General features: G+C 43.9%; 1 protein-coding gene across 1 annotated transcript in view; it reads right to left on the reverse strand.

Moving 5' to 3' along the window:
- Positions 1-919: 919 nt before the first annotated feature.
- Positions 920-18,145, reverse strand: part of opn5 (opsin 5) — a gene marked incomplete at its 3' end in the record, with an annotated part of 29,307 nt that continues 12,081 nt past the window's right edge. Inside the window, exons 2-6 of the mRNA XM_079525680.1 lie at positions 16,235-16,354; positions 5,300-5,470; positions 4,010-4,344; positions 1,325-1,557; positions 920-944 (exon numbers count right to left, since the gene is read on the reverse strand). Coding sequence (XP_079381806.1) covers positions 920-944; positions 1,325-1,557; positions 4,010-4,344; positions 5,300-5,470; positions 16,235-16,354 — 884 coding nt within the window. The remainder of the gene's footprint in view (positions 945-1,324; positions 1,558-4,009; positions 4,345-5,299; positions 5,471-16,234; positions 16,355-18,145) is intronic.

The raw sequence follows: 18,145 nt of genomic DNA on the forward strand, positions 1-18,145 counted from the left end.
TTGGCCGGGGACCCCCGGAAATGCTTTGGCAATGTCTCGGGACCCCCGCCCCGCCCCGCCCCCTCCCGACCCCCAATATAAATTGACTGCTACAATAACCTTAATAATAGAGACAATACACCATAAATAAATACTGAAACCAGATATAATCATTAGGAAGGTGTATGCATGTACTATGTGTACCATGTAAACTCTTAATTTTCAATTTTCCATCCATTCAGTTGGGGAAAAAAATAAAATAAATAATTTGGGGACCCCCCAAAATAATTTGGCGACCACCCGAGGGGTCGCGACCCACGGGTTGAGAATCCCTGGTCTACTACAGGGGTTCCCAAGTTTCCAACCACTGGTACGTGTACCACTGGTGGTACTTGAGCCCCCCTCTGGCGACTACACAGAGGAGTCGTCCAAAAAAGGTGGAATGAAATATTTATATTACTACAGGTAGTTCTTCTGACCAAGCAAATGGTTGAAATAGGATATCCAGCCGTGCTGAAATGAGCATGACAGCACACCTAGCCGTTAATAGAAGATTTGAGAACAGATTAATCACATTAGAAATATAATCAGTTGTGCTGATTAGAGATTAGACTGAGTTTTGTCAGAGAAGCAGGATGGAATGGAACAAAAAGGGCTCCTGTATTTTAACATTAGTTATTACGGTGGTACTTGGAGAGCCAAATATTTTCTGAGCTGGTACTTCAGTATAAAAAGGTTGGGGATCAATGGTCTACTAGAGAGAGCCCATTGAGTCATAAATAATGAGGCTCTTGTTTGAAATGTAACCTTAAGAACATCTACAGACATTAGCGTTTCCCTGTTCTGTGAAAGCCAAAGCCATTCATTGTGACATGTCCTGGAGAGGTAGGCTCACATAAACGCTTTCAATTATGTGCAGGTCACTGGGTCAAGATTGAGCTCAGCTGAGGGGATATGGACTCATTCTGACGGAATGAAGTAGTGTACACAGTAGAGTAAATTAGATTAGGGTAGACTCACTAGAGTAGAGTATAAAGTATTGTAGTATCTGTATGTGGAAAAACCCAGGATATCAGCGGTTTCTGAGATGCTGTAAACATAACGCCAATCATGCTTTCGCCCTCTCTTTCGCCCTCTCTTTCGCCCTCTCTTTCGCCCTCTCTTGTACAATACAAGACAAAAATTAAGGCAACATAAAGATGACCTACAGTAACTCAAGCAAGTTTAAAGTCTAGGCAAGTAGATTTGCATATCATAATGCAATAATAAATGGAAAGCACTGCCTTCCTGGAACATTACACAAGTCAATAGAATAAACGTGTAAAAAAATGATAGTCCTTGATACCTTTTAAATTGCCGGGACTTCAAACAGTTGGATTTGGATTTTGCGCAGGAGTTCTTCAGGTCGATGACCTGGTAAATGATGGGGTTGTACATGGCTGACGACTTGGCCAGCAGATTGGGGATAACTGACACGGCGATGGGGACCGTGTCAGGCTCCCCGAACGCAGACACCACAGACACCACGGCATAAGGAATCCAGGCTATCAGGAATCCAGCACAGATCAACATTGTCACCTATAGGGGAAGACATGTTACGAAGATGAGATGGTCAGTAATGTCTTTATGTATAACTAACTTCTGATTTGTAAAAAAAAAGAACGGTACATTTCCACTTCACCACTTTTCAACCTATCTTCATATAATAGGTCCTCACTAATAATCATGATAAAATGGCACGATTTCTTTCTACTCAGTCTGTGTCTCATAGGAGGGCTGTGAGCAGTTTAGAAACCGTTCTCCAGTGACATCATCATTAGGCAGATTTATTTTTAAAATTTTCTTTTTCATTATCGTGAGAACGGTGGCTTCCATTTTCGCATTGCAACTTTTCAGGACTAGAAAGCCTGCAGTTTCTATTAGCTTGTATTCCTCATCGATGATGTCACTGGAGGACGGTTTCTGAACTGCCCACAGCCCTCCTATGAGACACAGACCGAGTAGAAAACAATTGCGCCATTTTTTCATGATTATTAGTGAGGACCTATTATATGAAGATAGGTTGAAAAGTGGTGAAGTGGTCCTTAATCACTTATATACTTCTTTGTACAACAAATGTGACCACATTTGACTGAGAGACTGCCATCGCGCAAAACCCAGCTTTTCACCAGGAGAAAAACATTTTTTATTTTTTTTTCAAAAAATTAGTTAATAGCACAGGCAGACTCTTCACATAATAGAGCATGTCTGAAATAAGTGTCAGAGCTGAACTTGACATGTAAATATGAAATAAATGCTTAAACATGTAACTAGGTGTAATGTTAGAGTCCACAGAAGTGAACCTTTCAAGCCTGTTTTCTCAACTCGCTGTTTTCTGCAAGACATTACTCTATAAGCCATATCTCCAAAACTGGTGGGTCAAACTGAACAACCAATATGTCAATTTGAAGCTAAGATTCCCTGCTTTCAAATGACATGAAAAAACGAAAATTCAAAAAAATCCAATGGCAGTCCCTCAGTCAAATTTAGTCACAAATGGTGAATCTCTGCTCTCAGGAAGAAACCACCTAACTCCAAAATGTGCATTTTCCTGAAAATGAAAAATATAGATTTTTCAGCAAATGAAGAAAACCCTATTTTGAAAACAAAACTATGGGGCATCTCATCTCACCGATGGGCTGACCAGTCATCTCTACAGGAAGACAATTAACTGTGACTGGAGATAAGAAGACGAGATGAGATCTACCGGTAAACTTCATTAAAGTGCTACAGACCAACTGTTCCCAATCTTTTGGGGATCAGGGCCCACTTAATCCTCTCGAAAGCGTTCGCAAATTGCAACCCAACCATCTGACCACTTAACTGGTCACTTACGTGGTTATGTGTTCAGATGGGCCACATGCATTTCCAGATGTTTATTTTAATGACCAATCAACCGATTGTGTTTGTGTGTGTGTGTTGATCGATGGAACTAACGTAGCATATTTTAAGTTCCTATGTATCTGTATCCCAATCAAAACTCATTTTTCAAGGTTTAAAAGAAAAACAATTACACTTTTTTCATACTATCATTAAGATCTTGTTGTGTTTTGTCAATCATGGGGGGGGCCCACAGGTTGGGAATCACTGTATAGACAACATTAGGCCACTAGATGTCGCACTCCACTCAACACCACAACACCTCTGTGGCATAAGGCACATTATTGCCCTAAGACATGTCTATAAGGCAACACGCATGCAAGGAAAAGGAAAAGGGGTGCCATGCTACTGATAAGTGGTCAGATGGGTGGGCCGCGTGCATTTCCAATTTGCTATTTATTTATCGATATAAGTAATAATGAAAACACATTTTTGCCAAACACATACCATGGTTTTCTTTAAAAATGAACATATGAAAAAAATATGAATGTTATAATTATCATTAAAATCATTGTGTTTTGTCTATTTTTGAATATATATATGTATATTTGTATGTGCCTTTTATTTCATTGTTAATGGTACGTGATACCGGGGTTGTGGCTCTTTCATGTGTTATACTTTTTTATCCCACGATTTTGTAACCCATTTTTCACCCCTGTGTCAATTATCTAATGTGATCCTGGGCTCTACACACCCTCCGTCAACCTAGTCCCCATATATAGGGGACATGGGGAGAGCAACGGACTTGAACTCATGCTTCCTTCATGCCCGAGTGTCCAAGTTGCTCCTTTACACCTGACAGGGGGGAGTTTCCCTGGTTGGACGTAGCGCGTGGAAGGAACACGTTATTCACGTTATTGTGGCTCTTTCAGAGCGGGAACTCTGGGGGAGGGAGGGGTAAAAAATGTCAATAATTTTTGTATGCTATTTTTGACTCATATGTGACTTGAAAAATTAATAAAGAAACTTTGATCAAAAAAAATAAACATTGTGTTTTGGCAATTTTTGGGGGGCCCACATGCAGCATCCTCAAGGCCCCCGGCCCACATGGGTTGAGGACCACTGCTTTAGGGTGCGATAGGGAGCCCACAGCCAGAGGGAAACAAATCACCTTGGTGAGCTTCATCTCCAGGCTGTGGCTGTTCCTGATGCGCGCGTCAAAGTTGGAGATCTCCTTGGACGATGACTTGACCTTGAGGATGATGCTGACGTAGGAGAAGACGATGATGCCCGTAGGAAGGACGAGGCAGAAGAAGAGGATGGCCATGACGAAGCTCTGGCCTGAGAACGAGGCCTGCGCCAGCCACCAGTCCAAGGTGCAGGAGGTGCCGAAGGGCTCAGGGGCGTAGTTGCCCCACCCGACCAGGGGCATGGTGGCCCAGAAGGCTGCATACACCCATGTGAACACCAAACACAGGTACGCATGATGGCGCTGTAGCCACGTGCCTGACACAGAGACAGAGAGAGAGACAGAGAGAGAGAGCGACAGAGAGAGAGAGCGACAGACAGAGAGAGAGAGAGAGAGAGAGAGAGAGAGAGAGAGAGAGATTTGAGCACTGCTGGGTGATACAAACCATTTCATACCCTCGAAGTCTAAACTAGGTTCAAGCAAAAGAGGAACAGCCACCCTTCAAAGAAAAACAATCAGAAAGAGAAAAACAGCTCATCATGATCTCCCACTGTGCACAGAACTCCCTCAATTGCCCACTTTACACAGAACACATCGAGATTTTCCACCATCATTATGAGCACCGGGTCCACACAGCCCACCTCCTGCGCCCGGTTCCTTCGGCTCAGCCAAATGGCTAGTTTTGCAGTTGCAGATAATACATTGATTAGTGAAAGAACATGTTTTTTTGCACTTTGGCCGGTGGAAGAGAGAGAGAGAGAGAGAGAGAGAGAGAGAGAGAGAGAGAGAGAGAGATGAAAACAAAGACAGAGAGATGGACATGAACATTGACACATGAACAGATTCACAGATATAGTCAAATAACTCAAATTACACTCACTCAGACACACATACAGTATCTGCATGTTGAAATGATTTTTGTTTGATTATCATAGGAACAATAATAATGGAATTATAGTAATTATTCAGTCAAAATACCTCCTGCACTTTGTTTTGATACAATATCTTTTACTGGTTATCTTTGGCAAGCTACACATAAAGATCTATCATCCTATTCTGGCCATGTCATAACAGGCAAAAAATGTCAAACATTCAGTGTAAAACAGCTGATCTACAAGCTCAGAATGCGTCTTAACACGACACGGTGTGAACTTGCAGATTGGATGTTTGAGATTCGGTGTAGAACCGAAAAAAGACGTTTGGAGGCAACTTCAGCCAAGGATAGACCCCTGCGGAACCCTGGTCAAATAAGTTGAGGAAATGCTGACCTACCATATCTGAGATGACAGATCTTGAGATATCGGTCCAGGCTGACTACAGTCATGGTGATGAGGCTTCCACAGCCAAAGAAGAATCCTGCCCAGCCATAGAAACGACAGCCCTCCCAGCCAAAGAGCCAGCGATGGGACAAACTGGACACGATGAAGAAGGGCTTCCCTGTTACTGGACGACAGGAAGAAGACAAGTCAAACACCAACGCATGAGAATGAGAGAGTGGCTCTACTGTAAGGAAATGTCTCCATATGTGTGTTTTGTAGCTTTAGTAGAAGGTTCAAGGTTCAAGGTATTTATTAATGTCCCAGAAGGGCAATTGTGTTTACAGCAACAGTAGTGGTTTCCGACATACAAATACAAAACAATACAGGACAACAACCGACAAGAGACACCATAGCATAAACGGAGGTCTGGTCGCATCTAGTGCAGGTAGAAGAATAAGAGATAAGAAATAAGAAAGCAAAAAAGTGCTTAAGATATAAGATATAATATATAAAGTGCTGCATAAAGTGCATGTTTCAGCATCATCATCATCACAATACATGATTACTGGCAGCATTGACTGCACGGATCGAGGCAGGGACAAAGGAGTGCTTATATCTGTTGTTTTTTACAACGGGGGCCCCCAGACGACGGCCCGATGGCAACAGCCTGTACTCGAGTGGGTGGGCATTATCCTGCCGAATGGCCCTGGCCTTCATGAGCAGCTGTCTATTGTAGAAGCTCATAACTTTATATATATATATATATATATATATATATATATATATAGTACATACATACATATACAGTATGAGTACCACAGCTGAGAAAGGTTAAGTCCATGGGCTCTATTGTGCTTTCATCTTCTGTGACTTTCATGGACCATGTACTGTATTCAAAGCATTCCCTGAAGAAGGCAACTTGTTGCCGAAACGTTGGAAAAATAAAAAATTGTTGGCATCGTGACTGGCATCTCCTTTCTCAGTCACTGTATTCAAAGCTGAACATAATGTCCTTTCCCACAAATCATGCTCTTCTCTTACACTGGCTGCTAAGAACAATTAGCAGCCAGTTAGAACAATTGATTCTGGTGGCGCTGCTCTGCGGCGACACGGAGAGGAGCACAGTTGATGCTAGCATTGACACAGCCGCCGAGGCTATTACAGCTTATATTTATTTTTGTGTTGGAATGATAGTGCCACAGAAAGTAACTAGAAAAAGTGACCCTCGGGGCACAGGTCTCCACCAAGCCAGGTCAGGTTGTGGCCTCCTGGTGGCGCTATAATAGGCCAATGTGAAAAGGGTGCCATTTCTTCATACGCCTTTGATGGCAATTGGATGATTTGAGGCATTTTGTTCAAAAATTTTGTTTTGCAAAAATCAACCTGTTGGTGGCGCTATAACAGGCGAATGTGAAAAGGGTGGGATATATTCCTCAGCCTAGTAAGAAAATGTGTGAAAGATTTCACGTAAATTGCATGCTGCGTTCATGATTTGAGGCTTTTGTTGAAAACGGGGCAATCTTGCAAACTGTGAAAGTCAATTATAGCCAATTAGGATGAAATATGAAATATGGGACAGATCCGACTTGAGCACATGACCATAGAGATACTGTGTAACGATTTGTGAGATTTTTGGACAGAATCTGGAGGAGTAATATAAAAAAATGTGTTTTACAAAAGTCGGCCTCCTGGTGGCGCTATAAAAGGCAGATGCGGAAAATGCAGGGCAAAGGTTTGTCCTTGACCTCTAGGGAGTGTGTATGCAACGTTTCACGCAGATCGGTGCAGTTTTAGGTAAAACATGTGAAAAGCTGCCTCATGGTGGCGCTATAACAGGCCGTTCTGGAAAATGTGGGGCAGAGGTTGGCATCCAGGGAGTGTGTGTGCAAAGTTTGGCATCGACCGGGTTAACGGTGCCGGAGATTAGCTGGTAACAGACGGACGGAAGGACACACACACACACACGGACGGAGTGCAAAACATACTCTCTCCCCATGCCTTCGGCCTGGTGGAGACAATAACTAAGTTTAATAATAATAGACCATACCTCATGAATGAAATCAAGGAGTGTATACATAGGAAAAAGGTGGCCTTCAGATCATGAGACACGGCAGCCTTAAAGGCTGCACAGAAGGAACTGAGTATACAAATGAGAGAAGCCAGAAAGAAGTTTAAGGAACGAGCGGAACAAGACTTGGCCAACTCGAACACAAAAAGACTCTGGGACTCCATCAGGGAGATGACTAATATGAAGTCGGAGAGGAAGCCCATCTTTGCTCTAGATGAGAGCGCCAGAGCGAATGAGCTTAATAATTTCTTTATGCACTTTGAATGTGATACTTCTCAGGGATGCTACGAGGTGATTAATGAATTGAACTGTGATGCTGTTAATGACAGGATGGTAATAGATCAGGACACCGTTTGTAAAGTGTTCAAAACCATACAGACCGATAAAGCAACAGGGCCAGACGGAATGCATGCTTTCCTGTTGAAAACGTGTGCTGAGGAATTAACCCCAGCCTGGCACAGGCTTTTTCAGCTGTCACTAGACTCACATACAGTGCCTGAGATTTGGAGAAAATCAGTGATAGTCCCAATCCCGAAGAAAGCATGTCCACTAGAGAATAACGATTATAGGCCTGTGGCTATAACGTCTAATGTAGTAAAATCACTGGAGAGGATCCTGACAGAGGAACTCCGAAAGGAGGTAGGACCTCGACTAGACCAGTATCAATTTGCATATTCTAAGAAACGCAGTACATGCGATGCAATATCTACAGTAACTCATCTCACTTTGAAACACCTGGAGAGTAAGGTAGCCTACGTCAGATTACTTTTTATCGACTTCAGCTCGGCTTTTAATACTATACATCCAGACATTCTGTTGCGTAAATTAGCTCAGTTAAATGTGAACACCTTTATAATAAAATTGTATTTTTCTTTTCTCTCTAGGAGACCACAGAGGGTGAGATTTAACTCTGTGTTCTCAGAGGAGACACTGTGTAGTACAGGGGTGCCCCAAGGAACAGTCAGTTCCTCTTTTCTATTTACCTTGTATACGGACGACTGTGTCAGCTCACATCCAAATCAGTTTGTTATCAAGTTTTCTGATGTCACCGTGATACTTAGTCTGCTCAAGAGCGATAATAACATCCTCAGCCATACAGAGGGAGTAGACAAGTTTATAGAGTGGTGTGATCTACATCTGAAAATAAATGTAAACAAAACAGAGGAGGTCATAGTGGACCCCAGGTCCATAGGAGACCACAGTATGATCAGTGTACAGATCGTACAGATCGATGAGGACCTGAGCTGGCACACGCATGTTACAACACTGTGTTCTAAGATACACCAGCGTATACACTTTCTCAGAAGACTTAGGCTCTTTGGAGTCAGTGTAAATATCATGTTGACCTTTTACAGAGCTAGTATAGAGTCAATCCTAAGATACGGTGTGTCCAGCTGGTTTGGCAATCTAACTGTGAAGTACAAATCTCAAATAAGTAGGCTAGCAAACATGGCTGGGAAGATCATGGGCATGTCCACCCCCCCATCACTCCCCAGGCCATCTTTGAACAAGCAGTGTTGAGACAAGCTCGGAATATTGTATCTGACCCCTTGCATGTGTTGTACCGAGAGTACGAGCTAATGCCATCCGGTAGGAGGTATAGAACTCCACGGTATGTGTATAATAGATTTAAACACCCTTTTGTTCCCCTGTCAATCAAAATGCTCAATCAGAGATTGCCGAATGCACTTTACTGACTCAGAGATTCAGGGATTGCCAAAAAGCACTTTATCGACTAGTTGCACTTTATCAAGGGAATGTGTGCAATATCTCTGTTTTGTGTATGTTGGGTGTTTCATGGTGTTTTTCCTTTTTGTATGTGAACGTGTCTGTTATTTGTAAGCAGCTGTGACTCTGTCTCCAAGACAAATTTCTCCCAAGGGAGACAAATAAAGACAACCTTGAACCTTGAACCTTGAACAAAGGAGGTTGAAAGGAGTTTTCAGTATGATCTGTATTGGTCTATGCTCATGTGTTCCTGACTGTTCTGTTTGGTTTTGGTTCACTGTTGTTGCCTTTGTGTATCTTATGTTGTAGTATTGTTCCTAGTGTTTCCTGTCTTCCTAGTTACTGTTAGTTACCTTGTCTAACCTACCTTGTAATTTGTCAGTGTTTCCACCTGTGTCCTTTTAGTCCCCCAGCCTATCCTAATGTTGATGTCCTGTTATCCTGTGTCTATTTAAGTCCTGTGTTTACATTGTGTTCTTGTTGGTTCGTAGTTCCCTGTTGCGTGAGTTCCTGTTATGTTTTCTGAGTTTTACCTGCCTTTTGGCCAGTTATAGAAGATCCTGAGTTTGATTCATAAATCCTTCTAAGTTTAATTGTTCTGCCTGGTGTCGCCTGCATTTGGGTCCTCATCCCTACTCATTATAACAAAAAAGCTGTATTGTACTGTACTGTTACACTACTTCTATCTATCTATAAATGCACCATGTCTCTGTATGTACGTCTGTCGGAACCACGGTTGTCCAGAACCGGCACAAAAGGCCTCTGCTCGGGATCTGGACAGGGCCCCTGCCTAGGGTTCATATATGGACGACATCATAACACTCCATATTTGGGCATGCCTGACACAGAACTAAATATACAGGTATAGGAATAAAGGGACACAGAGAGACAGATCCAGAAATCTCCATATGGGACAGATGGGTGGAATGGGTACTCTGACAGGGGTACAACGGGTATAGCCAGTTATATGCATAGCCAGGGGCATGGATCTTCAACTTCCATCGTTACCGACTCGGTGATCTACAGCCAGGCACCGGTCTAGTTTACTCGGTGCTCTACAGCCGGGCACCGGTCTAGTTTACTCTGTGCTCTACAGCCAGGCACCGGTCTAGTTTACTCTGTGCTCTACAGCCGGGCACCGGTCTAGTTTACTCTGTGCTCTACAGCCGGGCACCGGTCTAGTTTACTCTGTGCTCTACAGCCAGGCACCGGTCTAGTTTACTCTGTGCTCTACAGCCGGGCACCGGTCTAGTTTACTCTGTGCTCTACAGCCGGGCACCGGTCTAGTTTACTCTGTGCTCTACAGCCGGGCACCGGTCTAGTTTACTCTGTGCTCTACAGCCGGGCACCGGTCTAGTTTACTCTGTGCTCTACAGCCAGGCACCGGTCTAGTTTACTCGGTGCTCTACAGCCAGGCACCGGTCTAGTTTACTCTGTGCTCTACAGCCGGGCACCGGTCTAGTTTACTCTGTGCTCTACAGCCAGGCACCGGTCTAGTTTACTCTGTGCTCTACAGCCGGGCACCGGTCTAGTTTACTCTGTGCTCTACAGCCAGGCACCGGTCTAGTTTACTCTGTGCTCTACAGCCGGGCACCGGTCTAGTTTACTCTGTGCTCTACAGCCGGGCACCGGTCTAGTTTACTCTGTGCTCTACAGCCGGGCACCGGTCTAGTTTACTCGGTGCTCTACAGCCGGGCACCGGTCTAGTTTACTCTGTGCTCTACAGCCGGGCACCGGTCTAGTTTACTCTGTGCTCTACAGCCGGGCACCGGTCTAGTTTACTCGGTGCTCTACAGCCAGGCACCGGTCTAGTTTACTCTGTGCTCTACAGCCGGGCACCGGTCTAGTTTACTCTGTGCTCTACAGCCAGGCACCGGTCTAGTTTACTCTGTGCTCTACAGCCAGGCACCGGTCTAGTTTACTCTGTGCTCTACAGCCGGGCACCGGTCTAGTTTACTCGGTGCTCTACAGCCGGGCACCGGTCTAGTTTACTCTGTGCTCTACAGCCGGGCACCGGTCTAGTTTACTCTGTGCTCTACAGCCGGGCACCGGTCTAGTTTACTCTGTGCTCTACAGCCGGGCACCGGTCTAGTTTACTCTGTGCTCTACAGCCGGGCACCGGTCTAGTTTACTCTGTGCTCTACAGCCGGGCACCGGTCTAGTTTACTCGGTGCTCTACAGCCAGGCACCGGTCTAGTTTACTCGGTGCTCTACAGCCAGGCACCGGTCTAGTTTACTCTGTGCTCTACAGCCGGGCACCGGTCTAGTTTACTCGGTGCTCTACAGCCGGGCACCGGTCTAGTTTACTCGGTGCTCTATAGCCAGGCACCGGTCTAGTTTACTCGGTGCTCTACAGCCAGGCACCGGTCTAGTTTACTTAACACAGCCGACGCGAATCGCGTATCAATACGTTATCAATTAATCAAACGTCGGGTGCGGATCACGTATCAATACGTTTCAATCACTTTTTTATAGCATACTTTCATTCATCTTTTTACCCACCCGGACAATGAAGAACCATCGCCCTATCATTGTTGCTTAGTCCCGCTCACGTGATCAGAAAAAAAACCAAAAAAAAAAAAAAACCCTCCCATCCTGAAAACAGGAGGGCGGGCCGCTTTACGTGTAGAAGCCACTAAGCCAGTCTAAAATGGACGCGCCCATGCGCGCCCATGGAATGATCCAGTCGGTGTATGAAAATAATCAAATTTCACCTAACCTCGCCTCACCAGGCTTTCCTCCAGCTATTGGCTTTCACACAACACTATACTACTCGATTCCCCCCTCCCCTCCTGTTTCTCCTGCAGGAGGAGCCTTGCGAGATGGGGGCTCTGTCCTGGCTGGCTCTGTCTCTCGGAAAAAAACAACCGATCGGCATTGCATTGCGTCTGCAACACACATGGACAGATGCATGTTTCCTTCTTCATACTGTAGCGACCAAACGATCCCCGAGCCTACAATACTACGAACTAACCACAGTATCGAGGGGCCGCCACGACAAGACAGTGTGCCGTTGGTGGATCACGTATCGCCATGCAGAACCGTCATAATCGGAGATCGCTCGGACGTGTGATTGTAACGCTTTTTTATTCATTATAATTGTAGTGATAAGACCGCAATGAACGCATCGGGGACGTAATCGACCCGGGTGTAATGTATAACGAACTTTTCCGCGTCCTAAACCGTGGTGTTGTGATCCGTTGTCGTTGACATCACAGCCGGGGGAATCTTTTTTTTTCCTCCATCGCCTCCAACCTGCATGCCCAGGCATGTTCTCTTGTTAGTAAATATACTTCACTAGCTTGAAAAACAAAATCAGCTGATGATGACAACGCGTCTCACCGTTATACTATAGTTCTGAACCGAACGGTGGAATGGGACTTTTTATAGCCGTACGGATCAAGACTTTTGCTGCCCAATGTGCCCATGAACCCCCCCCCCCAATGTTTTGCGATCAAGACAATGAGGCAATCATCATCATCATCTAAGAAAGCAAAGAGTTATGAAGGTTTATAGTCAGACATTGACAGGCAGATATAACAATAAACACAATAAATATGCTATACATCCTATACACCGAATGAAAGCCCTGAATGTGTACTTTTACGAGGAAAAGAGTAAACATTGATCCCATGTACAGTTTGTCATAAATTGGTTACATTGCACATTGCGCCCACCAGATATAACTGTTACTGCAGAGAAGACATGGACCCGAACTCAATATTCACAGTTGCGCGGTGCAACTGTAGAGAACAGTTGCACCGCTCACTTCACAGGGGTGTGATTTTTATTATTACAGTAGAAGTTTACAGACCAAACTGTAAATAAAAGGTTTACATGACTTTCTGTCTCAGTCCGTATATAGCGAGCTGTAGTGAATAAGTACAGAACAGTTGCAACGCTCACTTCACAGGGGTGTGATTTTTATTATTACAGTAGAAGTTTACAGACCAAACTGTAAATAAAAGGTTTACATGACTTTCTGCCTCAGTCCGTATATAGCGAGCTGTATTGAATAAGCAGAGAACAGAATATGGGACAGAGTTGCACCACTCACTTCACATGGGTGTGATTTTTATTATTACTACAGTAGAAGTTTTTTTCTTATGAAAGCAGAGAGTCTTCTGTTTCATACGGTATATAGTATTTATATGTCGCTATAGGCCTTATTTTGTGAATATTGAGGAGTTCACGTCCATGTCTTCTCTGAAGTTATCTGGTGGGCACAAGCTGCATTCAATAACTAATTACTGTCTAACTGTACATGGGATCAATGTTTACTCTTTTCCTCGTAAAAGTACACATTCAGGGCTTTCATTCGGTGTATAGGATGTATAGGATATTTATTGGGTTAAATTTTATATCTGCCTGTCAATGTCTCTGACTTTAAACCATCCATAACTCTGCTCGCTGTTCAAGATAACCACTTCCAGGCAAATGCAGGTGTTGCAAAAAGGTCAATATCTCCAGAATGGAACATGGTAAAATCAAAATGTATTTTTGTAATTGAAGTGGACAAGTTCAGCTTTCTTTTGATGTAGGCGTGTGATTCTCGCTATAAGAGAACATTTTACTGTGGGCCCCCGAACAAGGCCTTTGTGCAATGTTAAATGGCAGCAACATCCAAATAGGCCTGTTGAGATCTTCCAGCAATCAAAGTGTTAAGTAACAAATGCGACTACTTTTCCCACCACTGCCGGCATTGCGTGTGTGTGTGTGTGTGTGTGTGTGTGTGTGTGTGTGCGTGTGCGTGTGCGTGTGCGTGTGCGTGCGTGCGTAAGTGCGTGCGTGCGTGCGTGCATGAACTCTGGACAGCTCCACATTTTACAACACATTGCTTGCATATATATCATAATATAACCCTTATCCATAAAACTTTCATGTTTTTATTAATTTATCTTGTAATAATACATTTGTGAACCCATTTAAAAACAGTGTCTCCCATTTCATAGTCACGGCTCATTAGCCTTCTCGTCATGTCCAGGACATGAACCAAGAACCCCTCACACTGAAAGTGGACAGGCACGGGTTTCAATGAAATGCAAAGTGAAACAGCCAGGTCATAAATAGCCCTTGGGGACTCCCGGACAGGTCAGGTGCATGCTGCCAGTATTAATGCATTAATCAGCTCTGGCCAACATGGATCGGCATGATAATTAACATTACTGAGCTGTGCTCGGTAATGTGGGATAGCTCTATTCGCACTGGATTAGTATTACCCCAGGACCTCAGGTAATATGGCATAATCACGGAGGACGTCTGTGTTTTTAATCCCGTGCGAATCGACCATGTCGGTGATTTGGGCTGTAACAATTACAGGCCAAATTACCTACCATAATTCAGCAAACTAATCCCGTGCGAATCCACATCTCAGTAATTTGGGGTAGAATTGAGTTTTTTTCAATAATAAGGACTGAGATAACAAGCGCCCACTCTGGGCGGCTTTAACGATTAAACGGTTAAACGAGCGTTTAAATCGGTTGTTTAATCAGCCGCTTCCATGTTTATCAAGGAAGTCGTGCGTGTGCTGTGCATGTCGAGTGAACTGAAGTCAGTTGGAAAATGTAATTCCATATTCGACCAGGGGAGGCGCTAAAGCTTTTCAACTTCCTTGAAAAACATGCTAAACAACCGATTTAAAGCTCGTTTAACCGTCTAAACTTGGATTTTCTTGGCCATTCCTAAGTTTAAATCAGTTTAGCACGCTAGTAGCCCTTCACTTTTTGGATTCATTGTGCAGAAAAGGGTAAGAAGCTCCTTTTGGAAACCATGCGCTGTTTCTGAACCGCGGTGGGAGCTGCCGTGGGTGTGACCTCATCTCGGAGCTACAGAATGAGCGTAGTGCTGAGGGAACATACTGGGGCTAACAGCTACACCAGCACACGCCACATGGATGTGAGAATCATGCATTTCCTCGCCTATTGTGACTATGACGTGTTCATTGATGAAACATGACGAAACATGACGGTCGTATTGTTTCAGGGCCTATGGTAAGACATTCTAATGCTTTGTCAAAGAATAGACTGTAGTAGACATGCCGTATTTTGCTCTCTGTTTCATGGTCATAGAGAGAGAGAGAGAGAGAGAGAGAGAGTACCGTGAGGTACGCGCGTGAACGCTCTTCCCGAATATGTCCCTTATTACATTATATGAATAACGTGACATTTATTTATACACCTCGAAAATACCCACTCTACAAGCTCACAACTGGGTGCGGACGCGTCACATCTATTACTTTCGATGCTTAACTTGTTATTAGGTGCCGTCAGATCTAACTTTATTGATTCCTCAGGGATCAATAAAGTCATTTTCATTTGCCTTTTTCCAATTATATATATAAACGAAGAACAATCTAAGTCCATACTAATTATCTATAATGTATACATTATGGATTAGAGGTCAGGACAGATATGCCTTTTCGTGGAGCGGTCAGACTAAATTATGGATCCATAATTTATTCTGATCCCTCCCCGAAAAGGCCTAACAATTGAGCAGTTGAGAAGAACCATCTAAATGGTTCTTCATCCTCAACTGCTCATTAACTGTTCGCCTTCAATCTCAGTTGTTTTTCTCCAAGTTATCACCCTTGGAAGTGTCTCCCTTGGAAGTCTCTTGTTAGTAATAGCGTTTGAAGGCTTACAATAATGACTAGCTCTATAAGAAAGCTCCAAGTCTCAACTACTTCTCGGGAAATCTCCCTGGGTCTTCCATATAGCCTACTAGCCTTGCATATCCAGGCAATATCACTACGTGGGAATTTGGATTGTAATGAATGGCAGGTTATTGGCTACACGAGGCTAATTCCATACAGACCTCCTTCCACCTACCCATCCAGATCCCTAACAGAATTCAGTAAGGAATTTGTGTTGTGTGTGTGTGTGTGTGTGCGTGTGTGCGTGCGTGCGTGCGTGCGTGCGTGCGTGCGTGCGTGCGTGCGTGCACCGCCAATCATCTCAAAATATTTTGTTCCAAGGACCCCCAGAAGCAAATAGTTAGTTAAAAATGTTTGCATATTTCACGAAATAAAAAAAAGCGATAGATCTATCATTGATGAGTTGTAGATCTTCTATTTTTAATTAACCATAGTCTAAAAATCTAAAATGACACAGATGCTTTCCTGGTTTTAATGGGTTTAATACTCAGCCACAGTACCTGATATGCCAAAGTCGAAGATGGCCAAGTTAACAGTCATGATCTCCGGAGGCTTTAACTTGGCCTTGCGCCTGATGGTCATGTAGATGACATAGCCATTCCCCGTGGCAGACATGATTCCTGCAGGAGAGAGAGAGAGAGAGAGAGAGAGAGAGAGAGAGAGAGAGAGAGAGAGAGAGAGAGAGAGAGAGAGAGAGACGGACACAGTGAGAGAGATGTGGGCATCCATCAGTCGGAACATCCGCACACTAGTTTCTAGAGCTCAGAAACTTACTTTATTTAGAGGCAACAAATCGCAACGTTTCGACCTACAAGGTCTTCATCAGGCAAATCATTCATCCAATGTGTTGCCTCTAAATAAACTAAGTCTCGGAGCTCTAGAAACGAGTGTGCACTGTGCAGATGTTCTTTCTCTTCCTTGATGTTTGCCATGATGCCTGACATCCAGTGGCCTAAGTACAGTATAGGCATTTAGTTAGGTAAAGTTACCTTAAGTTGTGGCAACTCTGGGGAAAAAAAGGCTTACCACTAGCTTTCTTCACAGATGTGTTCATAAAGGTGTCTACTATCACAGAAAAAATTGTTCCACCCAACTCCCTTGGGAAACTTTGTGACAGCTGCTGAAAGTTGGGGTACCATACAATACATTATAAGGCAAAATGTTAAAAATTTCATTATGCTTTAAGTAGCATGTGACATGTCAAACTAGGGTGTTTACATGATTCTGAATCCATTCCAAGCATTAGTTTTGCACGAAAAACACTCCTTGGGCTAAAAATGGCCATAGCCGTCATCACAAATGTGATGAAGTCAGCACATTTGGGCATATTTAGGCAAGTGGCTATGGCCAAACTAGGGAGTCTATGGCCAAACTAGGGGTCAAACTAGGGGGTTTTCATGATTCTGAATCCATTCCAAGCATTAGTTTTGCACGAAAAACACACTTATTTGGGGACATTAGGGCACATTTGGGAGCGTTTTTCGTGCAAAACGAATGCTTGGAACGGGTTCAGAATCATGAAAACCCCCTAGTTTGACCCCTAGTTTGGCCATAGACCCCCTAGTTTGGCCATAGCCACTTGCCCAAATATGCCCAAATGTGCTGATTTCATCACATTTGTGATGACGGCTATGGCCATTTTTAGCCCAAGGAGTGTTTTTCGTGCAAAACTAATGCTTGGAATGGATTCAGAATGATGAAAAAACCCTAGTTTGACACGTCACATGCTACTTAAAGCATAATGAAATTTATAACATTTTGCCTTATAATGGTTGTATGGTACCCCAACTTTCAGCAGCTGTCACAAAGTGACGCACTATTAACTCTTAAAGGTATATTCAGTGATTTCACTTAATTCAAATATCACTTATTTTTTCTTATTTTTTGGATCATCCTCCCTACTATAAAGTGTGCTGACCATATAAGGAGTTCCTCCCTGTCCCCAGTGAGCCCCTGGGGTCAAAAAACCCTAGTTTCGGTTTGGGCTTTGGGTGGCAAAGCCTTCATCCAATCAGGATGAGAGGGGCCTTCCTCCAATCATGATCGAGTGGGGCGGGCATTGGTGCACGTGCTGTTGGTCTGTTGTACTTCCCCCACTGTCGAGCGTGTGCATGTGCACATCTTGTTACCGGGTGGACCGGGTTTTTTTTCCAAATCACTGAATGCTCCTTTAACTCTTAACTGTGTGACCATCTGAACACTGAACATTGACGTTTATTTCATTCATGGGCGACGGGGAGGCGCTATCTTGCGCTGGTAAACAGCCACAGAATGACAATGTGCTTCAACTTGAGTCTGGTGTCAGTGGGGCTGTCACCAGAAAACGCATGGTCACAAGGACGCCAGAAGAAGCGTTGTCTGACAAGTTGGAAAGTTTGCAGAGGGAGCGAGAAGCGAAACGGAACAAGCTG

Source organism: Electrona antarctica (genome assembly GCF_951216825.1).
Source record: "Electrona antarctica genome assembly, chromosome: 17".
Classification (NCBI taxonomy): Eukaryota; Metazoa; Chordata; class Actinopteri; order Myctophiformes; family Myctophidae; genus Electrona; species Electrona antarctica.